Below are 15,367 nucleotides of genomic sequence, written 5' to 3'. Positions count from 1 at the left end.
AGCCATACATATAATAAGCATACTTAGTAGCAGAGTAATACAAGATCTTGAATCCAAAGGGATCATTGGGTTGATTGGTGGGTATCGGGCATTGAGCGAACTGTGTGAGAGTGACAGGCGGAAACTGCAAATACAGAGTCTACCATTTGTAATCCGAAAGAATCTCCGGGGGAGGGGGATGGAGATGGTGGGGCAGTTGAACGGGATATGGAGCAGCATGTCAGTCTACTACGTACGGAATAGTTTCCACTAGTTGACTCGCCTCCAGATGGATGGGATGAGGCACGGCTACGAGTCCGAGCATTTGCCTGCCTCTACCTCTGGTTGAGTCTTACTGAGCCTTGGGAGAGAGTGAGAGTGAGAGTGAGAGGAAAGGCTTACCGGCCGACAACGGCCTTTTTCGGCATTCGGGCATGGGGTCCAGATTCGCTGCCCCTGTTCATGCTGTATTAGCCAAGAAGTGCCATCCACTGATTCCAGCCATTTGAGATGGAATTTGTTAGAGTGTTGTTGAGTGGCTGATTGGGTAGGCAGATGAGCTAAGAGTCTAGGACAGAGTCTACATTAGTATCCTTCTTCCCAAGTTTACATAAGGCAATTCTATCATAGTCGTAGCCGTCAACGACTCTCGTGATGAATAATACAGCATCCAGGACAGGAGCACAGAAGAGGCAACGGCACTCGCTGAAGTCCCGGCTCTTTCCCTCCAGCTCCAGGTACTTGACTACTTTACCACCTGGAAGAATCCCGATGTACCTTTTCTGAGCAATGTACACACACCAAGTGCAGCGGCATTGCCCCAAGGCAAGCCAACCCGCGGCGCAATGGGAGCAGTGCGGCATGGCAACTGGCGAATGGACTGGGGAGACGCTGCGCTAGCCGATCACGCAATCGACCCTGATGTCGACAAAATTCATTGTTTTCTGCGGGGCGAAATTTCTCAGTGGGCACAGGCTCACAACGCCCCCCCAAGCACGCCAGCAACAGCAGGCGCAACCCGCCATCCAGCTGCTCTTGCCTGACTGAAAGACGACGAAACCAAGCAAGGGAAGGAACAGGAATTGGGTACTTGCCAGGTCACTTTCTGTTGATTCCAAAAGCAGAAAGAACCATCGGAGCTGTTTCGCAACTTCCTGGGGCACCTTGGACTTTTTTTTTTATCAGCTTGTTATCCATCGATCTTCCCTTTTAGACCTCTTATTACCTTGACTTACACCACCATCTTCCTCCTCTCTCACACTCTCTCACTCATTCTCACCCTCTTCCTCCTTCCGCCTCCCATCTGCCATTGCATCCTACGGCGCCCTTCTCCGACAATCCTTTCTACGGGTTGATCTGTGTTAGTCATTACTGCTGTAGTCGACTCATTGTTGGTATTCTGTCCATTCTTGGTTCCTGATCCAGAGGAAGCCAAACAGACAGCTCGAGAGGAATCCGGAACTGTACACTGCAAACGGCAGCGAAAAGAGATTCGAGACCGGCCACTATACGATACCCCCGTCTTCGAAATCCGCCCTCGAAACCCCCTCCAAACACGCACACACACACATATCGACAATGGCGCCGACAAGAGGTCAAATCCAGACGCCTGGAGAAGCTGGTAAGCAGTTGTTGCTCTCTTCAATTCTTTGGGTTCCACGGCTTTCGTCTGCTGCTACTGCTGCTGCTGTTGCTGCTGTTACCCCTGGTCTTGCACTCTGCAGCGTCCGTCATCCTTCAGCGCGTGTGCCCGCTGTAACTACAGCGAAGCTCCGACATTGTTGGAATTGGGCCAATCAGAGCTCTGCTATTTGTCGCATCCCAGCGGTGCAGAGTCCCCCGGCAACCCACTTATGATGGGCAACGAGCAGCACCCAGAGAGAAAGAGGCAGAGGGATGATGGACGACGCCGACCAGAGACGCGGAACAGTCGCAGTCGCAGTTTGCAACGAGAACGATGACAATACTGGTTTGTGCTAACATGCCATCTCTACAGTTGCGAGAATCGCATACCTCTCCAGCGACGTCGTCGTCTCCGTCCAGCCTTCGCTGGCCAAGGACTCGGAGTTCTCATCCCACCTTAAGCGCTACGTCGCTCGCAACGACAAGAGCCTCGTCGCGAAGTCTTCAGTCACAGAGGTGAGCAACTACTCGATTCGTCTTCTCCGCGATCTTTTGGCTTGGAAACTGACTGTGACTGTCCCAGGTCCAACACGTAAGGCACAATGCCGACCCCCTCCTCTCCGTCTTTGCGCCCACTCGCGCCGGCAAGCTCGTCGCCGTAACGACCTCTTCTACCGTTCTCCTTCCCGCCATCTCCCACCTCTACAAGTTGGCAAACTACCCCGTCGTCCTTCACGTCGCCCTTCAGCCCGCTGGCTTCCCCGACTTCTCCGCCATCACAGCTATCCGCAACTCGGGATGGACTTTCTTGCAGTCAGAGTCTCTCCAGGAGGCTCAGGATATGGCACTGACGGCACATGCCCTCGCCCTCCGCTCCGGCAAGGGTGTTGTGCACTTCTTCGCCTCGTCGAGCAGCGACGACGATGCTGCCATTGAGGCAGAGGACCCTGAGGTTGTGCGCCAGATTCTCGACGTTGACGCTGCGAGGCGGTTCCAGCAGCCGTCCAACGGCTCTGCCGCGTCGGCTGTCGGTATCTATGCCGATGACGGCCGACTGCCGGTGGCCTCTGACCGATCCGACGTGCCGCCGACCGGCTCCTCCCCCATTAGTGGTCTGAGCTCTTCCGAACTCGCATCGTCCGTGCACTCCAAGCTCGAGTCATCCAGGGCCTCGGTCCAGTCCAGCGCCGAGCACAGCGTCACCGACAGCCCACCCTCTGTCGTCTCCTCCAACGCCACCACGATCGAGTCGTCCCTCCCCGTCGTCTCGTCTGAGGATATCCTCAAGTATGCCAACGGCATCTGGGCTCAGATTAAGAGGATCACCGGCCGTGAATACCAGGCCTTCTTCTATGCCGGACCCACGAATGCAGAGAACTGCCTCTTTGTCTTTGGCTCTGGAGCCTACTACTTTGGTGATGTGATTGACCAGGCCCGCCGTGGAGGTGACTTCTCCAAGGTCGGCATCCTCACCCCCAGACTGTACCGCCCCTGGCTCAGCTCCTCTCTCATCGAGGCTTTGCCCAAGTCTGTGAAGCGCATTGCCGTCCTTGAGCAGGTCCACCGCAAGACCACAAAGTGGGGCCCCGTCCTCATCGATGTTCTCACCAGTGTGAAGAGCGGCCCTGGTGGTGTGCAGACCGTTGTCGGCTACCAGCTTGGCTACATTGACCCCAAAACTGTCATCCAGGCTCTTCGTGGCGTCCTGCAGAACCTGACTTCCGAGTCCCCTGTTCAGAATCTTGAGATCGGCCGCAAGGAGGTTCCCCAAGAGGTTCTCGAATACGGTCTTGAGAAGCCCCAGGTCGAGAACTCGTACACCAAGATTCTTGACCAGCTCTTTGGCCAGAGAGCCTACATTGCCAATGCCCTCAAGGCTAGCAATGCCGGCATCAACTCCTCCATCCAGGCCAGCCCTGAGTTCGGCTTCGGTTCCCTCTTGGCTCGCAAGGAGCGTCGCGTGCGCTTCGTCAACGAGGTCAAGGAGGCTGCCAACAGCAACCAGTTCGTGACAGATTCTCCTAAGAGCTGGCTCGCCCGCTGGGCAGCTAACGAGGCCGACTCCAAGAAGGCCAACGAGATTGCCGACGACTTGATCCCCCGGCTTGAGACTGATGGCTCTTCCATTGCCCGCAACCTATTGTCCAGCAAGCGACTGTTCCGCAAGGAGTCCCTGTGGCTTGTGGGATCCGATGCCTGGGCCTACGATCTCGGCAACTCTGGTGTGCACCACGTCCTGGCCTCTGGCGAGAACGTCAACATGCTCATTATCGACTCGACCCCCTACTCGGAGCGTGCCGCTGCCGATGCCAACCGTCGCAAGAAGGACATTGGCCTGTACGCCATGAACTTTGGCAACGCTTACGTCGCCTCTACTGCCGTCTACGGCTCCTACACCCAGGTGCTTCAGGCCATGCTCGAGGCCGACCAGCACAACGGTCCCTCCGTCGTCTTGGCCTACCTGCCCTACTTTGGCGAGACCGATTCTCCTCTCACCGTTCTCCAGGAGACCAAGAAGGCGATTGACGTCGGCTACTGGCCTCTGTACCGCTGGAACCCCGCCAACGAGGCCAAGGGCGAGCCCAACTTCACCCTCGACTCTGAGCGTATCAAGAGCGAGCTCAAGGCCTTTTTGGACCGCGACAACCAGCTCACCCAGATCATGCAGCGCGACCCCGTCTTCGCTGCCAACCTGTCGCAGGACTTTGGCTCCGAGGTCCGGGCTCAGCAGAAGCGCAAGGCAAAGGATGCCTACGACCAGCTTCTTGAGGGTCTCTTTGGCGCTCCCTTGACCGTGTTGTACGCCTCTGACAACGGTAACGCTACCAACGTTGCCAAGCGTCTCGGTAACCGCGGCAAGGCTCGTGGTCTTAAGACCAAGGTCTTCGTCATGGAGGACTACCCCCTTGAGGACTTGCCTTCTGAGGAGAACATCATCTTCGTGACCTCGACCGCCGGACAGGGAGAGTTCCCCCAGAACGGTCACGCTCTCTGGACCGCCCTCAAGGACAACACCGAGCTCGACCTCGCCAACGTCAACTACTCCGTATTCGGTCTCGGTGATCGTCACTACTGGCCCCGCAAGGAGGACAAGATCTACTACAACAAGCCTGCAAAGGACCTTGACCGTGTTCTGTCCAACCTCGGTGGCAAGAGACTTGCTGACGTCGGTCTTGGTGACGACCAGGACCCCGATGGATACCAGACTGGCTACCAGGAGTGGGAGCCCAAGATCTGGCGCGCCTTGGGCGTCGACAACGTCGATGGTCTTCCCGAGGAGCCTGCTCCCATTACCAACGAGGACATTAAGATTGCCTCCAACTTCCTCCGTGGTACCATTGTCGAGGGTCTCAACGACCCCTCGACTGCTGCCATCTCTGCCGCTGACCAGCAACTAACCAAGTTCCACGGTACCTACATGCAGGACGACCGTGACGTCAGAGATGAGCGCAAGGCCATGGGCTTGGAGCCCGCCTACTCCTTCATGATCCGTTGCCGTCTGCCTGGTGGTATCTCTACCCCCTTGCAGTGGGTGCAGATGGACGACATCGCCAACGAGCTCGGTAACGAGACCATGAAACTCACCACCCGTCAGACCTTCCAGTTCCACGGTGTCGTCAAGGGTAAGCTTAGACCCGCCATGCAGGCCATCAACAGAGCGCTCATGACCACCATCGCCGCTTGCGGTGATGTCAACCGTAACGTCATGTGCAGTTCTCTGCCTACCCAGTCCAAGTACCACAGGGAGGTCTGGGCCAGCTCCAAGAAGATCAGCGACCACCTGCTGCCTTCGACCACCGCCTACCACGAGATCTGGCTCGCCGATGAGAACGACACGAAGACCCAGATCGCCGGTGACGCGGTACAGGACTTTGAGCCTCTGTACGGACCCACCTACCTGCCCAGAAAGTTCAAGATCACCATTGCCATTCCTCCCCACAACGACACCGACGTCTACGCTCATGACATTGGTCTCATTGCCATTAAGGGCAAGGATGGTAACCTCGAGGGTTTCAACCTCATTGCCGGTGGTGGTATGGGTGCCACGCACAACAACAAGAAGACGTACCCCCAGATCGGTCGCATGTTCGGCTTCGTCAAGACGGACCAGGTCCACATTGCTTGCGAGAAGATCATGCTCGTCCAGCGCGACCACGGCGACCGCAAGAACCGCAAGCACGCCCGTCTCAAGTACACCATTGACGACATGGGCGTCGACGTCTTCCGCGGCAAGGTCGAGGAGCTTTGGGGACAGAAGTTCGAGAAGGAGAAGCCCTTCGAGTTCAAGTCCAACGTTGACACGTTCGGCTGGCAAAAGGACGAGACAGGACTCAACCACTTCACCTTCTTCATTGAGAACGGCCGCATCGAGGATACTCCCGAGTTCCAGATGAAGACTGGTCTCCGTGAGATTGCCAAGGTGCACAAGGGCGAATTCCGCCTCACGGGTAACCAGCACTTAATTCTCAGCAACGTCGCCGACGAGGACCTCGACTCCATCAAGGACCTCATGAAGAAGTACAAGCTCGACAACGTCCACTTCTCCGGCATGCGCCTCAGCTCGTCGGCCTGTGTCGCCTTCCCTACTTGCGGTCTCGCCATGGCCGAGTCGGAGCGCTACCTGCCTGTACTGATCACCAAGCTCGAGGACTGCCTCGAGGAGAACGGTCTGCGTCAGGACTCTATCGTCATGCGCATGACAGGTTGCCCCAACGGTTGCGCGCGTCCCTGGCTCGCCGAGGTTGCCTTTGTCGGAAAGGCGTACGGCGCGTACAACATGTACCTCGGTGGTGGTTACCACGGCCAGAGACTGAACAAGCTGTACCGCCAGAGCATCAAGGAGGACGAGATCTTGGCCATCATGAAGCCGCTGCTCAAGAGATACGCGACTGAGAGAGAGACTGGCGAGAGGTTTGGTGACTTCTGCATTCGCGTTGGTGTTATCAAGGGCACCAAGGAGGGTCGGGATTTCCACGAAGGGGTAAGACGAGATCCTAGCTCTCTATTGATATCTTGAGTTGTGATGACTAACAGTAATGATAGGTTTCCGAAGAAGAGTCTGACGAGGAATAAGCCTGGTCTAATGCTTTCGAGTGCTGACGGTTTTACGACGAGATCTGATGTTCGGTGTGCGGATGAGGATTTGATTTTGAGGTTTACAAAATGATGGGATTTGCACAAAAAAGTGATGAAAAAAGTTGGATTACTTGTGTAAAATGTACATGGTCTTATATCCGCTTTAGCAGCTTTCAAGCATCACGGGGGCCAGGCGTTGCGATTTGTCGTTTTTACTATACTCTTATTCGATTTATGGAAACTATATTTCAAACTCTTTTCTAGACAGGTTGAAAGGCTGTTCCTTTCACATATTCTGTCTGTCTATGTTTCCATGTATGTTACCGTAATTGGGTGCAAGCTAAACTCGAAGACTTGAGACGGCGCAACAAGTTATCGGGTACAACATTTTGCAAGGTACGGTGCTTTGAACAATCATGTGAAATTATCTGGAGACCGTCTACGTATCTCTTTTTATGTCCTTTCTTCTTTTCTTTTCTTCTGTCTGTGTTGTGTAAGTTCTATACTCATGCATCCATCTCTCGCAAGATTTGCACTTCAGTACCTCGTACTCCGGCAGGGTATGCTAACAAAAGAGAAAGAAATCAAAATCATTCTTTGCAACGAAAAAAGCGTCATTGCTTTCTAGTAGCTCATCAAATCTGTAAAACCACGCTGTTAGTTATCAACCGCTTCAAGCCCAACGGCAAGAGTAAATCGATGGGGGACAAAAACATACCTCTTCCAAAGAGACCGCGCTTGGCCCAGTCCATGGCCAGCAAGATCCGCGTCCTCAAGCTCACGCTCTGCGCAAAGTAGACGGACCGCCACATGTACACAGCCCACAAACCACCTGCGAAATTCCACCCCTGGCCCCAGTCGAAGACGGCCGAGTTGCCAATGTACGCGAGACTGCCCAAGTGGCGGTACTCGAACGCCTTGTACACCACCGAGTCGATGTCGCCGTCGAGGACCATGTTGGCCTTCAGCCCGTCCGACGTGCGCGCCATCTTGTTGAACTTGTGCGCGAGGTACTGGCCCTGCTGGTGGGCGCGCTGCGCCGTGGCGGGGAGGGACGTGAGCTTGGAGTCGATCTGCTTGAGGAGCTCCCTGAGCTCGCCGAAGCCGAGGGTGCCGGACTGGTCCTTGTCGAACTGCTCAAAGAGCTTGTCGAGGCGCTTCAGGTGGCCGACGGCCTGGGGGAAGCGGCGCTTCACGTCGTTGGCGACCTCGCACCAGTCGCTGAAGTGGAGCTCGAGGGTCTCGGGGTCCTTGCCGTGCTTGAAGGCCAGGCCGCGGCAGAAGGTGATGATGTGGTCGGCCACGTTGTTTTGGACTGTCGAGCAGTCGCCGATGGCGTAGACGTCGCCGAGGGGGGTTCCGTTTAGGCGGAGGTGGGTGTCCGTCTCGAGGGCGTGGCGGTTCGTCTGCGAGGGGCCGAGCTTGGAGGAGAGGCGCTTGCAGAGGTCGGCTTGGGCGACGCCCGTTGACCAGAGGCAGAAGCCCATGGGAAGTTCCTTGGTGAGGAGAGATCCGTCGGGCTGCTTTTGGGTGAAGGTGATTTTGTCCGGGTGGACCTCCTTGACGCGGGAATTTGTGAGAATGTCAACCTGGTCGCGGGCGAAATGCTCCTCTGCGTACTTGGAGAGAGTCTCGTCGTAGGTGTTGAGGATGTGGCTGCGGCTCTGAATCAGGTGGACGGAGATCTCGTTGCGGAGGAGCTTGGGGAAGTGAAGTGTCAGGTCCTCGTTGAGCATGTCAAACAGCTCGGCCGCGAACTCGACACCCGTGGGCCCGCCACCGCTGACGACAAAGGACAAGAGACGCTTGCGCTCCTCGTCGGCGGTCGTCGGCAGGCAGGCTTGTTCGAGGTTGTGCATGACTTGGTTTCTAACCTTGCGCGCATCGCTGATGTCCTTGAGGAAGTGGGCGTTCTCCAGTCCCTTGACGCCGTGGGGGTTCGTGGTAGATCCAACGGCGATGACCAGCTTATCGTAGGGGACATAGAATCGTGTTTCGTTGCCAAAGGCGTCGGGTTGAGAGCACTCAATCAGCTTGTGGGAGAACTCGACGTCCTCGGCCTTGGCGCGGATGAAGTGACCGTGAACGCGGGCGAGGATTCGGCGGACGGGTTCGACCAGTGATCTCAGTTCCAGGGTTCCAACAGTGGCAGAGGGCAGCATGGGCGTGAACAAGAAGTAGTTTGTCGGGGACACAACAGTAACGTGGTATTCGTCGGGGTTGAGCTCCTTGAGTAGAGCCACTCCGCCCCATCCGCCGCCGAGAATAACAAGCTTGGGCTTCTCCTTTGCGCTCTTCATGTGTTCGTTGTCCAGGTCGTCAATCAGCACCTCTGCGATGGGCAGGTTCTTTGGTCCGCCTCGCTTGGGGCTCAGTGCCAGCTCAGATACCTCGATTTCGTTCTGGTCCGGGTGTTCCTTGTAAGTGGAGGCATCGTAGATGAAGAAGCCAACCACGCCGAGGCCGACAAAGATGATGCCGCCGCCGAGCCATGCGGCGCTGGCGTACGCGAAGCGGAGGAGTCGTGACCTTTGTTTCGGAGTAGGGGCCGGCGGCGGCGCGCCGGAGACCGATCGGATGGCGGTGCCTTTGGGCAGACCGTGGGCGTTGAAGAAGAAGTTGGCAAGAGGTGTGGTAGAAGGTGTTGTCCGGGATCGCTGGGGAGGAGGGCTAATAAAGGCGCGCCTTTGCGCGAGGGTGGCGACCTGTTGCCTGCATATCGGCGTAGGTTTGAACAAGCTGATGGGTGATGTGTGAGAAACGGCGCGAGGTATGCGCCTCAGCGCGGATGTGGTGGGAGGCATTTAATTATCGCAGATTAGTCTGGTGTTTTTTTCGTCTGACGTCGTGATAGAGTAAAGGTAGATCTAGCAGTATGGAGATGTCATGTCGAAACGAGTGAATGGGAGCAAGCAGAGAGCTCTAGAGATGTGTCGCGATGTATCAATTGCAAAGAAGCAGCAAGAGACAGAGGTAACCAGAGAGAGTTGAGGTTGTTGGATTTTTCCAAGAAAGAGAAAATCAAGGTCGTAATGGTCACGAAAATGAAAAGGTTCCTAGGGGCTGGCGGGCATAGCTCCCTGGACGTATGCGTAATGATGCTTGTACTAAGGTACTGTTCGCGCCAGAACCGTCAAATCCGAGGAAGCTAAGGTACCTTACACCGCACTACGTAGCTACGTAGACGGGAGGACGTACCTTGTGCCGACAGCTCCAGCAAGTACGTCATTGTTCGGTTAAGCCAAAGGTTGCCTCCCATGCAATTACACCAGATAGGCCAGAATAATCTCCAAGGTGTCTTGGTCTACTTGTCTACGGATAGACTGACCACTAACCTTTTGGACGAGTTCTCTGATGCATCACGCGAGCAGGCAAGAAAAAAAAAAATCTTTACAAAAAAGCAGCATCCGACCGCATTATCGCCGTCACCGACGACGAATCTCGGACTTTCGTCCCAACACCTCAGTTCCGTTGTCGGCGCCGCGATCTCACGGTCGTCCGAGCTGATAAGATCCTTTTAAAGAGGACCAACTAAAAAAGGGTCCTTTCTCGGCCTGAAGTCTGAATACTCATCTAGCGAGAAACTGTGATCTCAGTCAGCGGCGTCCAAAGACCCCCTGCCGCGGGAGCCGTACGTCTCCACCACCATGTCCACTTCTCGGTGTCTCGTTCGGCCAATTTATAGCCGCATTTGGAGCCAATGACGAGAATCGCAGCCGTGAATCCGGTATCCGTCCAGAGTGCCAGAGTGCGAACAAGGCGAGCCGCGAGAGACATATATGCGAGGCAATGGATCTTCCAGGCTGTCTGGCAGGCGAGCATGCGGCCTTTTCCAGAGGGACGGGTTCCAGCCCTTGAGGACCCTCAAATCTCATGAATCAAGCAGCCTTACTCCATGGCATTACGATGCACTTTTGCAATAGGATCTTTCCTATTGCCACTTGGGCACTCATCGATTTTGCTACAGAGGCAGGCTCGGCGCAACTCGGCCGGGTTATACAAGTATATATATGCCTACGGCTAGCATCGGAAGTACTTCTTCTCAACCCAGCGATCCTCAATATCTGCGAGCATGTTGCACAGAACAATAGTGATACCAGGAAACACCTTTGCAAGACGGTGTACACCCAGTCTTCCGGCAGCATAGCACGCCAGCACAATCTTGTCCTGGGCAACGCCGTGGTCGACGAGCACTTGCACAGCCATGAGTGCGGCGCCTCCGCTGGCCATCTGCGTGTCAATCAACAACACCGACTCGTGAGAGTCAATGTTATCCGGGAGCTTGAGATAATGCAGCTCGGGCTCTCCCGTCCGGACGTTGGACTGGATCAGGATTCTGCCTGTCCGCATGTCGGGGACGACCCTCTTCAAGGCCGTCTCAAAGGCGGCACCGCCACGAAGGACCAGCACCGCACTTACATCGCCCGTAGCTTGGAGTCCGTTGTACTTGTATCCTTGCGGCGTGGCAATGGTCTTTTCTCTGAATTGGACATTGTTGAGTGCCCTGTGGTTGTTAGCCCGTCATTCAGACGTTCACCCAGCAGGCAGTCTACTCACTGCTCGATCAGAAGACACGCGAGGCGGTCAAAGTAGAAGATAAAGTCTTCCGCAGAGGTGTCGATATCCTGGATGATGGTGCTCATGCCTCTCAGTTGCGGTGACTGGTCGAGAATCACGACTCTGTCAGACAGAGGGTCACTGGCAGCAGCCAACTCCAACTGCGTGAGTGCTGCCCGGTGGTGGGTTGACTTTTCGATCAACTTGCGCTCAATGTACTGAACAACCATGGCTAGACTAGGTATTAGTTATGAAGCTGTACTGACATGATGATATGCTTACCCATAGCTACGCGGTTCTCGATACCTCTCGGCACGATGATGTCTACTTGCGATCAGTCTCTACGAAGCATCTGAAGCGGCTCGGCTAGTTTACCTGCGACTTTGCGCTGCGGCTCGACGAACTGGACACAGACATGTTAGGAAAGTCCAACACGATTTGATGATGGAGCTCTTTACTTTTTCAAAGTTTGGTTTCACAAACTTGAACCACTGCTTCATGATACCATCTACGTCACGGCCACGCTCCTTGACGTCTCTCAACACTTTACGTTGCAAGGTCAGCTGTGCACTAAGTACATCACATCCCGGGCTGCCTGCGACTTACCTCTCCGTGACAAACACGTATCGGCATCCGCCTCGCAGAATATCTGAGCAACAGTCAGAAGTTGATCGCGGTTCGATTTGACGGGATTGAAATACCCTCATATCCAGAAGATCAATAATACGGGGGTCATGGAGGGCAAAGATTCCTTCCAGGATGATGACGTGAGGTGAGTAGATGGTTGTGGTATTGTCCAACCTTTGATGCTTAGAGAAGGAGTAAATGGGAATTTCAGCCCGTTTTCTGAAACCAATTATTATCATAAAATCAAACATTGATGTCTGAAATGCTCGCCTTCAGACTAGAAGAAGAGTTTCATGAAGCAAATTAGAAAGCGAAGATGTTACAAGACTTACCCAGCCTTCAGATCGCGCAAACATTGTACAAGTACGTTAAAGTCAATTGCCTGAATTTGGTCAACATGCATGCCAGCAGTACTATCGGCATATATCTTACATCTGGCGCGTCAAAGTCAAAGTCGTTGTCAAAAGCCCTCTTTGACTCCTCAGGACTCAGGGGGTTGTAGAAAGAGTCCTATATTCAGATCGAGTCAGGGGAGGGGCCATCGCCGCAAGCCGCCGGTTGGCGGGGTAAATGCACACATACCATGGACAAAATCACCACCCAGGGCAGATTCAGCTTCCTCACAATGGCGTGCGACAGAGTCGACTTTCCAGAGCCGGAACTGCCAGCAATACCAATGATGCTGACATCTGCCCACGGTGGTGAGTAGTGAGTCCGCCGCTGGATCGTCACATGAGACTCGGTGCCGCTGTGGTTGTCTGCCATTCTTTGAGCTGAGAGGCGGAGGTCGCCGACGTCGATGCGCGGGGCAGGTTGGTGGTGGTTTATCGGGTAGCTACAGCTTTGTCCTCGGATTCTGCAGCGAAGTGAGATAGGCCGGTGGACAGAACAACCAACGACCTGAGAAACAGAGACTGCAGGTGTCGACGGCTTTGATGTCTGCTCCCTTCGCAATGGAAGGGGGGAAGAAGCAGAGATGAAATCTGAGGATATAAAAATGAAAACACTGGCTAAAAGGCGACTTCCAGGGTCCAGTCCCCAGAGATAAGCGCTGAGGGGGATGGGTGCTTGACTTTGACAACCTAAGCCCGGTGTATGGTGGAGCTGGCCGGGCTAGATCTGATGTTGAAGGTAACCGAATGGAAGGTACCTGCCACAAAGCTTGCTGATCAGACGGGAGCCACGAGAGGGGAAGTTGCCTTTTGCTGTTTCTATAGGGAAGGTGGACTGTACATCTTGGAAATGTTAGAGACAAGTTAAAACAGCCTGATCAAAAGAGAGAGGCTGTGCTCGCGTGCTATCTTTCCTCAAAGCATCAAGTCCGGTTCTCCAACGGAACATCTCTTGTAGAAGTGAACGATCCAATAGCGGGCTGGGCTCACACAGGTGGGCGCACAAATACACAGGGTCCAGATGACCGCAGCTGTGCCTACGCAGGACAGCAGCCCGCAGGCACGATGCGTAGTTGCGGTTCATCACTTCGTACAGGTAAGGGCGGTCAGGTGGTATTAGCTCTGGTACCTGCCTCTCTTGTGCTTCTGGTGGGTCGCGCCCTGTGTTTTTTTTTGCCCTGTTCAACCCCAGTTGTGGCCCCCCGGGCTGCGTGGCTGCTCTCAGCGCCTTACCTGCCTTACCTTGAAAGTAAGGTACCTTGCCTTGGGTAGAGAGGGCATGTGCCTCGGATTACCTAATTATGGCTGCCCCACGCCAGGCGGTCCGGCTGATCCTGCGATTGGCCCTCTGCAGCCGCAAACTCTGGAACCAAATAAAGCTCCGCTCCAGCCTCTTTCTCTTTGTTCTGACGTTTCTTCCTTCTTCCACATCCAATCCCAGTTCTTCCTCAGCATCTTTTTCTTTCAAAGACTTCCTTCGCGTGACAAAACGAACGGGAGCTCGACTGGCCACTCAAATGTGACGACGGCCCAGCCCAGAGCCTGTCTGATCTTGCCTTGCTTTCCCTGCATTTGCGCACTTTCCATCGCATGTCAGGACTGCCGGACATCAACGACCCAACAGCCATAGCAGTTTGGAATAGAGCTGCTGCGCGTCTCGTGCGGGAGACGTTGGAGAGAATCATGGTCCGTTGAGCTCCCCGTGTGCCAGTGTGCCAGTGTGTACATCCATGCTGGCCACGCCGTTTTGGTTGTCTTTGACAGCTAGCTAAGATGTCATCCAGACTTCGTCTGCGTCGACTGCTACACCCATGAAGCATGCCTTCGAGAGGCGTGTTCAGGACGTCAAGTCGCCCAAAAGGTAAGCTCCTCTCTCTTGTCATCTTCCACGTCGAAGCCCGGCGCTTCCCCCTCCCCTCCCAGCTCACATGATGATCAACTATCAAATGGGAATCTCTCCTAGCAATTACCATGCGGAGAACTCGATATAAAATAACCCTGACACTTTTGCTGTTTTGCACATTTTTACGTTGTTCAAACTACAGCCAAGAGGACATCTGTGCTAACATGGACTCTCAGCGACATCAACGCCCTGATCCTCGATTACTTGACAATGGAAGGCTATCCTAACGCTGCCGCAAAATTCAGCAAGGAAGCCAACCTCCAGCCCCACCAAGTCGACGAGACGATCAAGGTCCGCCAGCAGATTCAAAAGTCCATTCATACTGGAAGCATTCAGTACGCCATTGAGGCTCTGAATGACTTTGACTCAGAGGTTAGTTGTTTACTCTCCGCAACATTAAACCCCAGTCGCAGTGATTAGACATCGAGTTATCATGCACCACTCATAGCACCTTCGGGACACTTTGATGAGGAACAACCACTTTTTGATGAGCTTTCGCCTTATACACTACTTGTCAGCATGTTTCTGCTTTGTACACATGTTCTAACAAGTCATCTAGATTCTGGACCGCGATCCAACCTTGCACTTCGCGCTGCTTCGCCTTCAACTTGTGGAGCTCATTCGGGCGTGCACAAACACACCTGGTGGGGATATCACTCCTGCCTTGTCATTCGCCACGAACCATCTTGGACCGCGTGCACCGACCGACTCACGCTTCCTCAAAGACCTGGAAGAGACGATGGCGCTGTTGGTGTTCCCGCACAACGATCTCGAGCCGCAGTTGGCAGCCATTTTGCATCCAGACCTGAGACGGGATGTTGCAGATGATGTCAACAAGGCCATCTTGCAGCGTCAATCGGAGCGTAGGGAAGCCGCGATCCGACAGCTGGTCAAGATGAGGGCTTGGGCTGAGTCTGCTGCGAGAGCGGAGAAGAAGCCCCTCCCTGAGAGAATTGGTCTCGGCTTGAATGGAGACGAGAGTGACGGGCACGACCCAATGATGCTCTCGTAGAGCAACAGTCTTGAGGGCTACAGCAGCGACAAGGAGAATTATGATCCACTGCAAGAGGGCCCGTTGAATGAAGGCCATGGGCGAGAAACAAACGATCTTGATCGGTATCTCCTTCACAGACCGATTACCTCCCAGGTCGAGGAATAGAATCGCATCCTGGGAGCGGAGAGTTATCACGATGGCGTGGCCCATATCGCT

At 54.5% G+C, this 15,367-nt stretch overlaps 5 protein-coding genes across 5 annotated transcripts; 3 read left to right on the top strand and 2 right to left on the bottom strand.

Moving 5' to 3' along the window:
* Positions 1-824: 824 nt before the first annotated feature.
* CPAR01_11251 (uncharacterized protein) lies at positions 825-1,022 on the top strand (the record flags this gene model as incomplete). The annotated part of the gene is made up of 1 exon (XM_060495510.1): positions 825-1,022. The coding sequence occupies one exon, from the start codon at positions 825-827 to the stop codon at positions 1,020-1,022; it is 198 nt and encodes a 65-aa protein (XP_060345858.1).
* Positions 1,023-1,557: 535 nt separating this feature from the next.
* On the top strand, positions 1,558-6,675 carry CPAR01_11250 (sulfite reductase hemoprotein; the record flags this gene model as incomplete). The annotated part of the gene is made up of 4 exons (XM_060495509.1): positions 1,558-1,723; positions 1,976-2,118; positions 2,186-6,583; positions 6,646-6,675. 4 exons carry the CDS (start codon positions 1,558-1,560, stop codon positions 6,673-6,675), a joined length of 4,737 nt encoding a protein of 1,578 aa, XP_060345857.1.
* A 627-nt stretch (positions 6,676-7,302) lies between these two features.
* On the bottom strand, positions 7,303-9,482 carry CPAR01_11249 (uncharacterized protein; the record flags this gene model as incomplete). The annotated part of the gene is made up of 2 exons (XM_060495508.1): positions 7,303-7,319; positions 7,397-9,482. 2 exons carry the CDS (start codon positions 9,480-9,482, stop codon positions 7,303-7,305), a joined length of 2,103 nt encoding a protein of 700 aa, XP_060345856.1.
* Positions 9,483-10,698: 1,216 nt separating this feature from the next.
* On the bottom strand, positions 10,699-12,627 carry CPAR01_11248 (uridine kinase; the record flags this gene model as incomplete). Its single annotated transcript, XM_060495507.1, has 10 exons — positions 10,699-11,182; positions 11,236-11,467; positions 11,518-11,559; positions 11,611-11,638; positions 11,694-11,779; positions 11,842-11,884; positions 11,937-12,036; positions 12,195-12,244; positions 12,295-12,372; positions 12,445-12,627. 10 exons carry the CDS (start codon positions 12,625-12,627, stop codon positions 10,699-10,701), a joined length of 1,326 nt encoding a protein of 441 aa, XP_060345855.1.
* Positions 12,628-13,844: 1,217 nt separating this feature from the next.
* CPAR01_11247 (ran binding protein in the microtubule-organising centre) lies at positions 13,845-15,169 on the top strand (the record flags this gene model as incomplete). The annotated part of the gene is made up of 4 exons (XM_060495506.1): positions 13,845-13,940; positions 14,039-14,115; positions 14,334-14,529; positions 14,717-15,169. The coding sequence occupies 4 exons, from the start codon at positions 13,845-13,847 to the stop codon at positions 15,167-15,169; spliced, it is 822 nt and encodes a 273-aa protein (XP_060345854.1).
* Positions 15,170-15,367: the final 198 nt, after the last annotated feature.

Source organism: Colletotrichum paranaense, assembly GCF_030867605.1.
Source record: "Colletotrichum paranaense strain IMI 384185 chromosome Unknown Scaffold_9.1, whole genome shotgun sequence".
NCBI classification, from domain to species: Eukaryota; Fungi; Ascomycota; class Sordariomycetes; order Glomerellales; family Glomerellaceae; genus Colletotrichum; species Colletotrichum paranaense.
Note: the sequence above shows the minus strand (reverse complement) of the source record. Positions and strands in the feature narration are given on the sequence as shown.